The sequence below is a fragment of the Pelophylax lessonae genome (assembly GCF_965119305.1).
Source record: "Pelophylax lessonae genome assembly, chromosome: 3".
Taxonomy (NCBI): Eukaryota; Metazoa; Chordata; class Amphibia; order Anura; family Ranidae; genus Pelophylax; species Pelophylax lessonae.
In genome coordinates, this window is record NC_138770.1 from 14,835,334 (window position 1) to 14,850,057 (window position 14,724).

Consider the following 14,724-nt stretch of genomic DNA (forward strand, 5'->3'; position numbering starts at 1 on the left):
TCCCCCAATGATTGCAGAGCGCCACAGCATTGTCCCCCAATGATTGCAGAGCGCCACAGCATTGTACCCCAATGATTGCAGAGTGCCCACAGCATTGTACCCCAATAATTGCAGAGCGCCACAGCATTGTACCCCAATGATTGCAGAGCACCACAGCATTGTCCCCCAATGATTGCAGAGTGCCCACAGCATTGTACCCCAATAATTGCAGAGCGCCACAGCATTGTCCCCCAATGATTGCAGAGCGCCACAGCATTGTACCCCAATGATTGCAGAGCACCACAGCATTGTCCCCCAATGATTGCAGAGTGCCCACAGCATTGTACCCCAATAATTGCAGAGCGCCACAGCATTGTCCCCCAATGATTGCAGAGCGCCACAGCATTGTCCCCCAATGATTGCAGAGCGCCACAGCATTGTACCCCAATGATTGCAGAGTGCCCACAGCATTGTACCCCAATAATTGCAGAGCGCCACAGCATTGTACCCCAATGATTGCAGAGCACCACAGCATTGTCCCCCAATGATTGCAGAGTGCCCACAGCATTGTACCCCAATAATTGCAGAGCGCCACAGCATTGTCCCCCAATGATTGCAGAGCGCCACAGCATTGTACCCCAATGATTGCAGAGCGCCACAGCATTGTCCCCCAATGATTGCAGAGTGCCACAGCATTGTCCCCCAATGATTGCAGAGCGCAACAGCATTGTCCCCCAATAATTGCAGAGCGCCACAGCATTGTACCCCAATAATTGCAGAGCGCCACAGCATTGTACCCCAATGATTGCAGAGTGCCACAGCATTGTCCCCCAATAATTGCAGAGCACCACAGCATTGTCCCCCAATGATTGCAGAGCGCCACAGCATTGTCCCCCAATAATTGCAGAGCGCCACAGCATTGTCCCCCAATGATTGCAGAGCGCCACAGCATTGTCCCCCAATGATTGCAGAGCGCCACAGCATTGTACCCCAATGATTGCAGAGTGCCACAGAATTGTACCCCAATGATTGCAGAGCGCCACAGCATTGTCCCCCAATAATTGCAGAGTGCCACAGCATTGTCCCCCAATGATTGCAGAGCGCCACAGCATTGTCCCCCAATAATTGCAGAGCGCCACAGCATTGTACCCCAATAATTGCAGAGCGCCACAGCATTGTACCCCAATGATTGCAGAGCGCCACAGCATTGTCCCCCAATAATTGCAGAGCGCCACAGCATTGTCCCCCAATAATTGCAGAGCGCCACAGCATTGTCCCCCAATGATTGCAGAGCGCCACAGCATTGTCCCCCAATAATTGCAGAGTGCCACAGCATTGTCCCCCAATAATTGCAGAGTGCCACAGCATTGTCCCCCAATGATTGCAGAGCGCCACAGCATTGTCCCCCAATAATTGCAGAGCGCCACAGCATTGTACCCCAATAATTGCAGAGCGCCACAGCATTGTCCCCCAATGATTGCAGAGTGCCACAGCATTGTCCCCCAATGATTGCAGAGTGCCACAGCATTGTCCCCCAATGATTGCAGAGCGCCACAGCATTGTCCCCCAATGATTGCAGAGCGCCACAGCATTGTCCCCCAATAATTGCAGAGCGCCACAGCATTGTCCCCCAATGATTGCAGAGCGCCACAGCATTGTACCCCAATGATTGCAGAGCGCCACAGCATTGTCCCCCAATGATTGCAGAGCGCCACAGCATTGTCCCCCAATAATTGCAGAGCGCCACAGCATTGTCCCCCAATGATTGCAGAGCGCCACAGCATTGTCCCCCAATAATTGCAGAGTGCCACAGCATTGTCCCCCAATGATTGCAGAGCGCCACAGCATTGTCCCCCAATAATTGCAGAGCGCCACAGCATTGTACCCCAATAATTGCAGAGCGCCACAGCATTGTCCCCCAATGATTGCAGAGTGCCACAGCATTGTCCCCCAATGATTGCAGAGTGCCACAGCATTGTCCCCCAATAATTGCAGAGCGCCACAGCATTGTACCCCAATGATTGCAGAGCGCCACAGAATTGTACCCCAATGATTGCAGAGCGCCACAGCATTGTACCCCAATGATTGCAGAGTGCCCACAGCATTGTACCCCAATAATTGCAGAGCGCCACAGCATTGTACCCCAATGATTGCAGAGCACCACAGCATTGTCCCCCAATGATTGCAGAGTGCCCACAGCATTGTACCCCAATAATTGCAGAGCGCCACAGCATTGTCCCCCAATGATTGCAGAGCGCCACAGCATTGTACCCCAATGATTGCAGAGCACCACAGCATTGTCCCCCAATGATTGCAGAGTGCCCACAGCATTGTACCCCAATAATTGCAGAGCGCCACAGCATTGTCCCCCAATGATTGCAGAGCGCCACAGCATTGTCCCCCAATGATTGCAGAGCGCCACAGCATTGTACCCCAATGATTGCAGAGTGCCCACAGCATTGTACCCCAATAATTGCAGAGCGCCACAGCATTGTACCCCAATGATTGCAGAGCACCACAGCATTGTCCCCCAATGATTGCAGAGTGCCCACAGCATTGTACCCCAATAATTGCAGAGCGCCACAGCATTGTCCCCCAATGATTGCAGAGCGCCACAGCATTGTACCCCAATGATTGCAGAGCACCACAGCATTGTCCCCCAATGATTGCAGAGTGCCCACAGCATTGTACCCCAATAATTGCAGAGCGCCACAGCATTGTCCCCCAATGATTGCAGAGCGCCACAGCATTGTACCCCAATGATTGCAGAGCGCCACAGCATTGTCCCCCAATGATTGCAGAGTGCCACAGCATTGTCCCCCAATGATTGCAGAGCGCAACAGCATTGTCCCCCAATAATTGCAGAGCGCCACAGCATTGTACCCCAATAATTGCAGAGCGCCACAGCATTGTACCCCAATGATTGCAGAGTGCCACAGCATTGTCCCCCAATAATTGCAGAGCACCACAGCATTGTCCCCCAATGATTGCAGAGCGCCACAGCATTGTCCCCCAATAATTGCAGAGCGCCACAGCATTGTCCCCCAATGATTGCAGAGCGCCACAGCATTGTCCCCCAATGATTGCAGAGCGCCACAGCATTGTACCCCAATGATTGCAGAGTGCCACAGAATTGTACCCCAATGATTGCAGAGCGCCACAGCATTGTCCCCCAATAATTGCAGAGTGCCACAGCATTGTCCCCCAATGATTGCAGAGCGCCACAGCATTGTCCCCCAATAATTGCAGAGCGCCACAGCATTGTACCCCAATAATTGCAGAGCGCCACAGCATTGTACCCCAATGATTGCAGAGCGCCACAGCATTGTCCCCCAATAATTGCAGAGCGCCACAGCATTGTCCCCCAATAATTGCAGAGCGCCACAGCATTGTCCCCCAATGATTGCAGAGCGCCACAGCATTGTCCCCCAATAATTGCAGAGTGCCACAGCATTGTCCCCCAATAATTGCAGAGTGCCACAGCATTGTCCCCCAATGATTGCAGAGCGCCACAGCATTGTCCCCCAATAATTGCAGAGCGCCACAGCATTGTACCCCAATAATTGCAGAGCGCCACAGCATTGTCCCCCAATGATTGCAGAGTGCCACAGCATTGTCCCCCAATGATTGCAGAGTGCCACAGCATTGTCCCCCAATGATTGCAGAGCGCCACAGCATTGTCCCCCAATGATTGCAGAGCGCCACAGCATTGTCCCCCAATAATTGCAGAGCGCCACAGCATTGTCCCCCAATGATTGCAGAGCGCCACAGCATTGTACCCCAATGATTGCAGAGCGCCACAGCATTGTCCCCCAATGATTGCAGAGCGCCACAGCATTGTCCCCCAATAATTGCAGAGCGCCACAGCATTGTCCCCCAATGATTGCAGAGCGCCACAGCATTGTCCCCCAATAATTGCAGAGTGCCACAGCATTGTCCCCCAATGATTGCAGAGCGCCACAGCATTGTCCCCCAATAATTGCAGAGCGCCACAGCATTGTACCCCAATAATTGCAGAGCGCCACAGCATTGTCCCCCAATGATTGCAGAGTGCCACAGCATTGTCCCCCAATGATTGCAGAGTGCCACAGCATTGTCCCCCAATAATTGCAGAGCGCCACAGCATTGTCCCCCAATGATTGCAGAGCGCCACAGCATTGTCCCCCAATAATTGCAGAGCGCCACAGCATTGTCCCCCAATGATTGCAGAGCGCCACAGCATTGTACCCCAATGATTGCAGAGCGCCACAGCATTGTCCCCCAATGATTGCAGAGCGCCACAGCATTGTCCCCCAATAATTGCAGAGCGCCACAGCATTGTCCCCCAATGATTGCAGAGCGCCACAGCATTGTCCCCCAATAATTGCAGAGTGCCACAGCATTGTCCCCCAATGATTGCAGAGCGCCACAGCATTGTCCCCCAATAATTGCAGAGCGCCACAGCATTGTACCCCAATAATTGCAGAGCGCCACAGCATTGTCCCCCAATGATTGCAGAGTGCCACAGCATTGTCCCCCAATGATTGCAGAGTGCCACAGCATTGTCCCCCAATGATTGCAGAGCGCCACAGCATTGTACCCCAATGATTGCAGAGTGTCAGCGTGCGTGCTCCGTTCAAACTTACCTGGCGGCGGCGCGGCTCAGCTTCTTCCTCCTCTTCTGCGGCGGGTCCTTCTCCCTCGTCGTCTCGGCGGCGGGAACCGGCGGGCGGCCTCTCCTCTTCTCTGAGCGGCGGTGACGGTGAGTGATTGACGCACGCACCGGCACCGCCCCCATTGCGACGTCAGCGATATCCTGGATGATGATTGGTCCAGGCTGTAGACTGGACCAATCACAGCCAGGATATCAGAAAGTGGGGGTGTCCAACCGCAAAGACTTGCGCCCAGGATACCCCCCTACCTCCCCAGAAGGCAGCCAATCGGCGCCTCTTCTGGGAGGTAACCCCACCCCCCCCCCAGCCACCAGTTCCTTGGGTTCAGGCCGGCGAACCCAATTTTTTTTTTGAACAACTTTATTTGTTCGTTTTGTTTTTTGTTTTTTGTTTTTTTTTTTCGTTTTTTTTTTTTCTTTTTTTTTTTAGGGGTAGGGGGGGCGGCGCCCTGGCGCCCCCTATGCACGGGCCGCCACTGACAACAAGTGTCAACTAGGACTGTGCATACAGATATGGAGGACAGACTTTTACATGTTGATAATAATGTGATAACATCCTCCAACTTTGGAACCTTAAACAGAAAGTGATAATGAGGGAGGAGTCAGTAACCCAATGATGGTGGTCTTCAGGATCAGTCTGGTCTTCATCTTGGTTGTTCTCCCCCATCCTCACTCTCTGACCTCTGGTGGGGCTCAGCCCCGCTGTTATTCATGACTAAATTATGGACTAAATAAGGAAGTGCGGGACTTCTTGTGTTGGGAAGATGGCAACGAGTGATAGAGGGGGAGGGGACACTCGTCCTATAATCCCCTCATCACTGTCACTCCTATAAAAGACAGTTCTCGTTGTTTCCTCACTCTCTGACTAAGGTCCATGAATAAAGAAATGAACTGGTAGGAGATCAGAGGACCCATTTACTAGTTACCTTGAGGGGGGAATTGTAAGATTCTCAGAGACAAAGCTGCCTGATGTGGGTGGAGTCCTGGTTTAGGGGAACCAATCTGCTGATGTCTAGTAATAATCTTTGTATTTCTATTTTAGTACATGGATGGGAGATGAGGAAAACCTCAGAGGATTGTCTCACTTTGTCTCCAGACTGTAAAGTAGAAGATGAGGACATCACACAGTATAGTCCAGGAGAAAACCCGGCTACCTCAAATGTCCATCCGGCACCACACAGTGTAGATGGACCATCGTATTCCTCTTATCCTGAGGAACCTCAGACTGTGAGTGACCGTGCCGGACCATTGTATTCCTCTTATCCTAAGGAACCTCAGACTGTGAGGGACGGTGCCGGACCATCGTATTCCTCTTATCCTGAGGAACCTCAGACTGTGAGGGACAGTGCCGGACCATCGTATTCCTCTTATCCTGAGGAACCTCAGACTGTGAGGGACGGTGCCGTCCTTACAACAGATAAGAGGTTCTCCTGTACTGAGTGTGGGAAGTGTTTCCGTTTTAAATACAAGCTTAATGTGCATAAAAGGTCTCACACTGGTGAGAAGCCGTATTCCTGTTCTGAGTGCGGGAAATGTTTTTCATGGAAGTCCCATCTTTCCAGACATCAGAGACTGCACACTGGTGAGAAGCCGTATTCCTGTCCTGAGTGCGGGATATGTTTTTCGGAGAAGTCCTCTCTTTCCACACATCAGAGATCGCACACTGGTGAGAATCCGTATTCCTGTCCTGAGTGCGGGAAATGTTTTTCACGGAAGTCCCATCTTTCTACACATCAGAGATTGCACACTGGTGAGAAGCCGTATTCCTGCCCTGAGTGTGGGAAATGTTTTTCAGAGAAGTCCACTCTTTCCAAGCATCAGAGATTGCACACTGGTGAGAAGCCGCATTCCTGTCCTGAGTGTGGGAAATGTTTTTCACAGAAGTACAATCTTTCCACACATCAGAGATCGCACACTGGTGAGAAGCCGCATTCCTGTCCTGAGTGCGGGAAATGTTTTGCAAACAAGTCTCATCTTTCCACACATCAGAGATTGCACACTGGTGAGAAGCCGTATTCCTGCCCTGAGTGCGGGAAATGTTTTTCAGAGAAGTCCACTCTTTCCAAGCATCAGAGATTGCACACTGGTGAGAAGCTGCATTCCTGTTCTGAGTGCGAGAAATGTATTGCACAGAAATCCGATCTTTCCAGACATCAGAGATCTCACACGGGTGAGAAGCTGCATTCCTGTCCTGAGTGCGGGAAATTTTTTTCACAGAAGTACCATCTTTACACACATCAGAGATTGCACACTGGTGAGAAGCCGTATTCCTGCCCTGAGTGCGGGAAATGTTTTTCAGAGAAGTCCACTCTTTCCAAGCATCAGAGATTGCACACTGGGGAAAAGCCGTATTCCTGTCCTGAGTGCGGGAAATGTTTTTCATGGAAGGCCAGTCTTTCCACACATCAGAGATTTCACACGGGTGAGAAGCTGTATTCCTGTCCTGAGTGCGGGAAATGTTTTTTAGAGAAGTCCTCTTTTTCCACACATCAGAGATTGCACACTGGTGAGAATCCGTATTCCTGTCCTGAGTGCGGGAAATGTTTTTCACGGAAGTCCCATCTTTCCACACATCAGAGATTGCACACTGGTGAGAAGCCGTATTCCTGCACTGAATGCGGGAAATGTTTTTCAGAGAAGTCCACTCTTTCCAAGCATCAGAGATTGCACACTGGTGAGAAGCCGCATTCCTGTCCTGAGTGCGGGAAATGTTTTTCATGGAAGGCCAGTCTTTCCACACATCAGAGATCTCACACGGGGGAGAAGCCGTATTCCTGTCCTGAGTGAGGGAAATGTTCCTCACTGAAGTCCTGTCTTCCTGTACATTAGGGGTCCCACACAACCCTGGAGGTGTATTAGTGCCTTTAGTGCGGGAAATGTCTTCTATATGAATGTTGGTGGACATGTGGGGAAGAAGCACACCCTGATATACACCTCAGATATACTCCATGGCTGATCTTCATCATGTAAGAAACACTTCATAAGTTGATCAGAGATCACTAGAGATATGGATGAAGTGTTGTCCCATGTTGGCCATTGATAGCAGGAGAAAAATAAAAATGGAGTCCTTACCTTTCATTGGCTGAGTACATTTTGTGCGGGAAGATTTCACAAACACTTACAGATCTGGTTGTTCTAAATGTGCTGATGAAATGTGGCCCCGCATTCCCCCAGTCATGGCGAATTGGGATTTCCTATAATGATCAGTTCCATCTAGTGGCCATAATGTGCTTTCCTGACAGATGTCCATGGCAGCATACATTTGGGTAGCCCGGCCCTCGTTCCTCCCCCATAAGACCCCACCCCCATAAATGTTCAGAATAAGCCAAAGACTGCGTTCCTTGTTTGTCCTCCTCACTTATAGGACCATTTTTGTATGAAGTTTTCCTACCTATTGGAAGTATTGGTGGGCGGGTCTGGTGCTGGGCAGCTGTGCGGATGTCAGGAGCTTCCTTTGGTATCCAGAAGTCTTCCAGGATGTCCCGAGTGGTCATTGAGTCCCCAGCTATCAACAGGGTGGTGTTATGGCACACACATGTAGAGGAACCATGCCTGGAGAGTGGGCCCTGCCATTGGCGGCCATTTGCATTGGCTGGGAGCCCAGCTGTTGGCGGGTGGCCATTAAGTGTTAGACACGTGAAATTCGTTTCGGTGCAAATACAAATTCCAAGAAATTTTTGGTTATTCCTAGATTCGGATGTATCCAAATCTCCAAATGAAATTGTAATGAATTTTGTTGAAATCTGTTAAAATTAGTTTTGTTTATTCATTTTCTAACAAATTCCAACTTTTTGGAATGATTCGAATTCGGATCAGTCAAAATAACGATCGACCGATGCAAATTCTGTGTGAAGAAATAGCTGGTTGTTAAGCAGCAAACCGGGAAGCCGGCCGCCCACATCCTTACCATCCATGACTCATCAGCTGTCAGCGGGCTTCCCCACTGACAGATGAATGGAAAGAAAATAATGCCGGCATTGCCTGGCAATAGAACAAAACGGCGTGCTCCCCTCCCCCTTTCCATATCAGATCCTTCAGTTAGGGATAGACCCACATGGTTTTTTCAGGGCCGATGTCGATATTTTGGTCACAACGTATCGGTATCTGCCGATATTTTGTACATTTAAAGTTTTGAAAAAATAAACACAATTTTTGACACAAATCTGGTACTGAACATGTTCATTTTTGTTTAATGCTTAATGGTTTGCTGGCATCCTGTGGGAGGGTGGCTGGCTGGCACAGGGGCTGTGGGTGGCTGGCTGGAAGATACTTGTTGTCCCCCCTTTCCTGATCTGCCGAACTACATGCTCAGGTAAAGGTCTGGTATGGATTTTGGGGGGACCCCACGGCCTTTTTCTTAAACATTTTTCTATTGCTGGGCAATACCAGCATTCTTTTTTTTTACATTCATCAGCTGATGAGTCATGGTTGGTAAGGATGCGGGCAGCCGGCTTCCCAGCCCCCTGCTTAACAACCCGCTTTTCTTCACACAGAATTTGAATCAGTCGATCGTTTTTCGACCAGTCAGAATTCCAATCGTTCTCAAAGCGTTAAATAAAACAAATTCTAGAAAGCAAAATAAAATAACTAAACAGATTTATCTGAAATAAAACAAATGTTTCTGCACATGTCTATGATGTACAGCTTAAATATTAATTAATATGGTAATTGATGTTGTATGTTTAAATAGAGAGAAAGCAGTATGGCGGGTTTGCTATGACTAAGTGCTTGTAGTGTGAAACGCGTTGACAGTCTTATCTCTCCTGCCATGTTGTCACTTCTGGATATATTCTAATAAAGGAGTATTTTGCTGGAGCATGATTGTCCATTCAAGTTTCTTTTGATGCCTCAGTGACCAGCTGGACTTGCACTGATTGTGTGAGCAGAATAATGTGCACCAACCTAGAATGGGATATATTTGCGGGTTATCGTCACTGGTTTATTATTTTCCTCTTTATTATTTTATCTTCTGATTCTTCAATCAGCCCTCGCTGTCTTCTACTGTCTACACAGAAGCAGTGTACCCGGATCGGTGCAACCTTGGGAGCTGTACTCAGACCCCCACGCTCTGAAAATGCCCTGTAATGTTGTTTCAGGCATTGGATCCAGCATGAGGCGCTCCCTATGACATTTGGTGTAATGTGTTGAGTTAGCCACAGGGTGCTATACAGGTCCAGGGTTGTAGTTCATCACTATGGAACCTCATAACTATGGAACCCAGTCCACGAGGACCTCTTCGGGGGTATGCCCACCATTTCGAGTAAATCATGGACCTTATATACAGTCCAGCATTCAGGACAGATAAGTCAGGGTCACCCTGTAACTTTGAACATTACTCTATAAAACATTACTAAGTCTGGAATGTATTCCCCTTACGGCGTAAGCTTTTCAAACTTTGCGCTAAAATTCAGAGCTCAGTCTCAGGTGATCACACCACTGGTCACACCCTTTAATGCCACTTCCACCTAGAGTCCTGATAAGGTACTCAGGTGCCCTTTCACCACTCGTTGCAGGACAGTCAACACCTGGGTTACCGCGTACTCCTTTCAGATACACTGCACCCTATCTCCCGCACCCTATTCCATGAGTACCCCACAGGGGGATACCCTCACTTGTAGCTATGGTGGAGACCAGGAGAAAGGGAGCCAATTCTAAATCGCAGAAGATTGGCTCTGCCAAAGGTCCGCTCAGTACTCAGCCTTGGAGTGACAATGCGCCTCTTGTACCAGAGTAGGACCCAGTTTTACCACTAATGTCTGTATCCTAATTGTAGCTCTATCTCAGGCACACAACATGTGGCCTACCTGATGAAAGCAGAATTTTCTGTCACCTTTATGGTGGTTAAGTTAGAAGCTCATTCTAGAAGAGGGGTGCAAAGTGAATAGAAGGACAGAGCAGCAGAATGTCTTAGTGGTCAACACCTTATCCCAACCTGGACACTTCTTCCTGCATTGCAGGATGTCAGATTAGGCATTTATGAAGAGGAAGAGCTTTTCCAGCATAATAAGGAGGGATTTTTTTTCAGCGGCAACGCGGGGGACCGCAAATAGGGCACCTCTAGCACTGACTGTATGTAATGGCAAGGGGTGCTGGAGTGTGCTGCAGGGTCTATTGATGCCAACTGCTGGGGGGGTCTATTCTAGATGGAGGGGATCTATTTTGGCAGGGGGGTCTTTTGTTGCTGAGGAGGTCTTTTATTGCTGGGGAGGACCTACTATTGCTGGGGGGTGGGTCTTAAATTTCTGGGGGTCAGTTGTTGCTGGGAGGGGTCAGTTGTTGCTGGGAGGGGGTCTATTGATGATGGCTGTGGGGGACCTGTTGTTACAGCCAGTAGTTTATTATTTGCCAGGGGGGAATTCTGTTATGGGTGGTCCATTGTTGTTAGGGGATCTTTCGTTACCGGCTGCAGGGAATCTATTTTACTGTTTTTTCTTGTTATCTTTACCAAATTCAACATAAATTACTCAGCACCACAAAATGATACCTGGTTCTGTATTGTCTAAAAGGGAAGTACTGGGAGGTGGGTAGAGGGTTTAACCAAGAAATGGTGCTTGAGGGTGGGTAAAGGGTGGAACCAAGGAAAGGTGCTTGGAGATGGGTAGGGGTGGAACCAAGAAATGGTGGGTGGAACCAAAGAATGCTGCTCAGAGGTGGGTAGGGGTTGGAACCAAGGAATGGTGCTTGGAGGTGGGTAGGGTGGAACCAAGAAATGGTGGGTGGAGGGTGGAACCAAGGAATGGTGCTCGGAGGTGGGTAGGGGTCCGAACCCAGGAATGGTGCTCGGAGGTGGGTAGGGGTTGGAACCAAGGAATGGTGCTTGGAGGTGGGTAGGGGGATGGAACCAAGGAATGATACTCAGAGGTGGGTAGGGACAGAGAAAGGGGTAGTAGCTGCACCTATTCTCTGAGAAAACAAGCCCTGATAATGAGTCACCTATTTGCTTGATGTGGCCTTCGTGAGCTTAGCCATATGAATTGTCATTGGAGGATGCTGTGTCCATCAAGGGTATACTCAATCATGATAATTGAGTGTGTCCTTGGAGGGGGTGCAACATCTTCTGGTGGTAACTTCATGTGTTGGTCTTGTTCTTCGGGGGTATATCTGTCTGCAGTTGCAGCCTGTGAACCTGCGTTAACCCTTGCCTCTCTTCCAATGCAATGGAAGATGGAATGAGAAATATTGATTCTATCCTGAAGAATAATAGAGTAATGGTCAGAGGTACAGGGTGACCCTGTCTTATATCTCCAAAATGCTGGACTGTATATAAAGTCCATGCTTTACCACCAATGTCCGTTTCTGGTTCTAGCTCTTTCTCAGACACACAACATGTGGGTTACCTGACCAAAGCAGAATTTTCTGTCGCCATTCCTTGGACAGATTAAGTCTTAATACGGCCATCTTTGTCCAGAGCTCTAAATCTCTCGGCCTCTTCTCCCGATCCAGCTTCCCAACCGGAGTCAGATCCCGATATGCCGGTCCTAGAGGATGCAGAGACAGGAGGGAATGGAGAGGATATGGATGCCGTACTGGAGGAAGGTGCAGATGATTTCTCTCCCCCACATTGTCATTATAATGAAGAACGACCTTCACACAACATGCTTGCTAACGTTGAAAAGCTCATTTCCTCTGTCTGCAAAATCCTTGACATTATACCAATGAGAAGAAGATTGGGATTCTGGCACTCCAAATGGTTTATGTCTCTACAAATAAGCGGATGCTTAGGGGGGCGCGGACATTATGCTCCTGTATCAAATCACTTCCTGCCCAACTATGTCATATGACATCATGGACTTTGAGTGAAGATATCGGGATGATGGGTGGAGCTACAGGCATCATTCACATATCTTCTTTTTCTGCTGGTGATTCCCTGCACTGTAAAACCAATCATATGGGCTGTTCAGCCTCTTAATTGTTTTTACAGGCGCCGCCCTCCAGAAAGTAAAAAATATTGTTTTTTTTTCAAAGTTGTCGGTCATTTTTTGTTTATAGCGCAAAAAATAAAAACCGCAGAGGTGATCAAATAACCCCCAAAAGAAATCTCTATTTGTAGGAAAAAAGGACATCGATTTTATTTGGGTGCAGCGTCGCACAATTTTCAGTTAACTTAACGCAGTGCCGTATCACAAAAAATGGCCTGGTCATGAAGGGGGGTAAATCTTCCGGGGCTGAACTTGTTAACTGACAATTGCACGGTCGTGCGACGCTGTACCCAAATAAAATCGATGTCCTTTTTTTCCCACAAATAGAGATTTGTTTTGGTGGTATTTGATCTCCTCTGCGGTTTCAAAGTTTTGCGCTATAAGCAAAAAAGAAAACAATATTTTTTACTTTCTGCTATAAAACATCCAATAAAAAAGTACAAAAATCTAATTTCTTCATCAATTTATGCCAATATGTATTCTACTACATGTTTTTGTTTAAAATAAATCTCAATAAGCGTATTTTAATTGGTTTGCGCAAAAGTTATCTCATCTATAAACTATGGGATATTTTTATGTAATTCTTTTTTTCTAGTAATAGCGGCGATCGGTGACTTACAGCGGGACTTTATTGTGGCAGACAAATCTGACACTAATGCTCCATACACACGTGCAGATTATCTGCAGACTTACCAAAACCATATAATATGAGGTCAAACCTAAACACTTTCAATTTGTATGCAATCCGGCAGGCCCTTGCACTACATAGAAAAGGTAAGTCTGCAGACAAAAGTCTGCAGATAATCTGCACGTGTGTATGGGGCATTACTGACACTTTGTGGGAACCAGTGACACCAATACAATGATCAGTGCTAAAAATATGCACTGTCACTGTACTAATGACACTGGCTGGGAAGGGGTTAACATAAGGGGTGATCAAAGGGATAAATGTGTGCCTAGCCAGTGTTTGTGTATTGGGGGAGGTGCTTTTACTAGGGGAAGGCATGGATCAGTGCCTCTGCTTTGCAGGAACACAGGATCTATGCCTTCCCTACTGACAGAACGGCAATCTGCCTTGTTTACATAGACGGATTGCCATTCTGCCTGTGTACCGAACGATCAGCGGGTGCCGGCGGACATCGCGTCTGCGGGACCTGCTGTGTAGAATCACAGTGGTAGTGAGCCGCCGGCAGAGCGCACTTGCGCACGCTACCTGGATGTGCAGGATCACGTTTATATACGGGGTTCTGAGCAGCACGACTGCCCTGTAGCAATAAAACTGCTATAGGGAGGTCGGAAAGTAGTAAAGACTTTTTTCTTTCACACCCCCAAATTTTGAGTCCCCCAAAATTACATTCCAGACTCTGAATCTAGTAGGTGTTTAAAAGGGGTCCTTAACTGCTTGCCGACCGCCGCAAGTACATATACTGCGGCGGTCAGCCCCGCGCAGGCAAAGTGACGTATGGGTCTGTGAGCCAATAGAGGGCGAGCGCGCGCCGCCGGAGGCGCGCTCCCCCTCCCCGCTCGTTCACGGACACCTCTGCGCGAGTGACCGGCGGACCCGATGTCCGCCGGTCACTCGCGATCGTCAGTTACAGAGGGAGAAAGGCAGGCGGCTAATGTAAACACAGCCGCCTGTCATCCTTCCTTGTATAACAGCAGAGATCATACGGTCCTGCTATGTAGGATCAAAGATCTGTGCTGTTACATGAAAAGCCACATCCCTGCACAGTTAGAAACACGCCCTTAGGGACACACCTAACCCCTCCCTCTCCAATAAAGTTAACCCCTTCCCTGCCAGTGTAATTTTTACAGTAACAGTGGATATGTATAGCACTGATTACTGTAGTAATGTCACTGGTACCCCCAAAAGTGTCAAAAATGTCAGTCAAGGGTCTGATCTGTCCGCCACAATGTCGCAGTCCCGCAAAAAAAAAATTGCAGATCGCCGCCATTACTCGTTAAAAAAAACCCAACAAAAATGACAAAAATCTTTCCCGTAGTTAGTAAACGCAATAACTTTTGCGCAAACCAATCAAATTACGCTTATTGCGATCTTTTTTACCAAACATATGTAGCAGAAAACAAATTGGCCAAAAATGTTAAAAAAATTTGATTTTTACATTTTTTTTTGGGAATTTCATATAAAAAAATGTGAAAAATATTGTTATTTTT

General features: G+C 48.3%; 3 protein-coding genes across 3 annotated transcripts in view; 2 read left to right on the forward strand and 1 right to left on the reverse strand.

Moving 5' to 3' along the window:
- The window catches only part of LOC309550227 (uncharacterized protein), a 1,381,219-nt gene that overhangs the window by 1,092,085 nt on the left and 274,410 nt on the right, over positions 1 to 14,724 (forward strand).
- LOC309550746 (uncharacterized protein) overlaps positions 1 to 14,724 on the reverse strand; it is a 224,815-nt gene that overhangs the window by 61,030 nt on the left and 149,061 nt on the right. The window lies entirely within an intron of this gene.
- The window catches only part of LOC309548731 (uncharacterized protein), a gene marked incomplete at its 3' end in the record, with an annotated part of 98,477 nt that overhangs the window by 42,224 nt on the left and 41,529 nt on the right, over positions 1 to 14,724 (forward strand). The window contains exon 5 of the mRNA XM_082248686.1: positions 5,963 to 7,304. Within this exon, the coding sequence (XP_082104812.1) occupies positions 5,963 to 7,304 (1,342 nt within the window). The remainder of the gene's footprint in view (positions 1 to 5,962; positions 7,305 to 14,724) is intronic.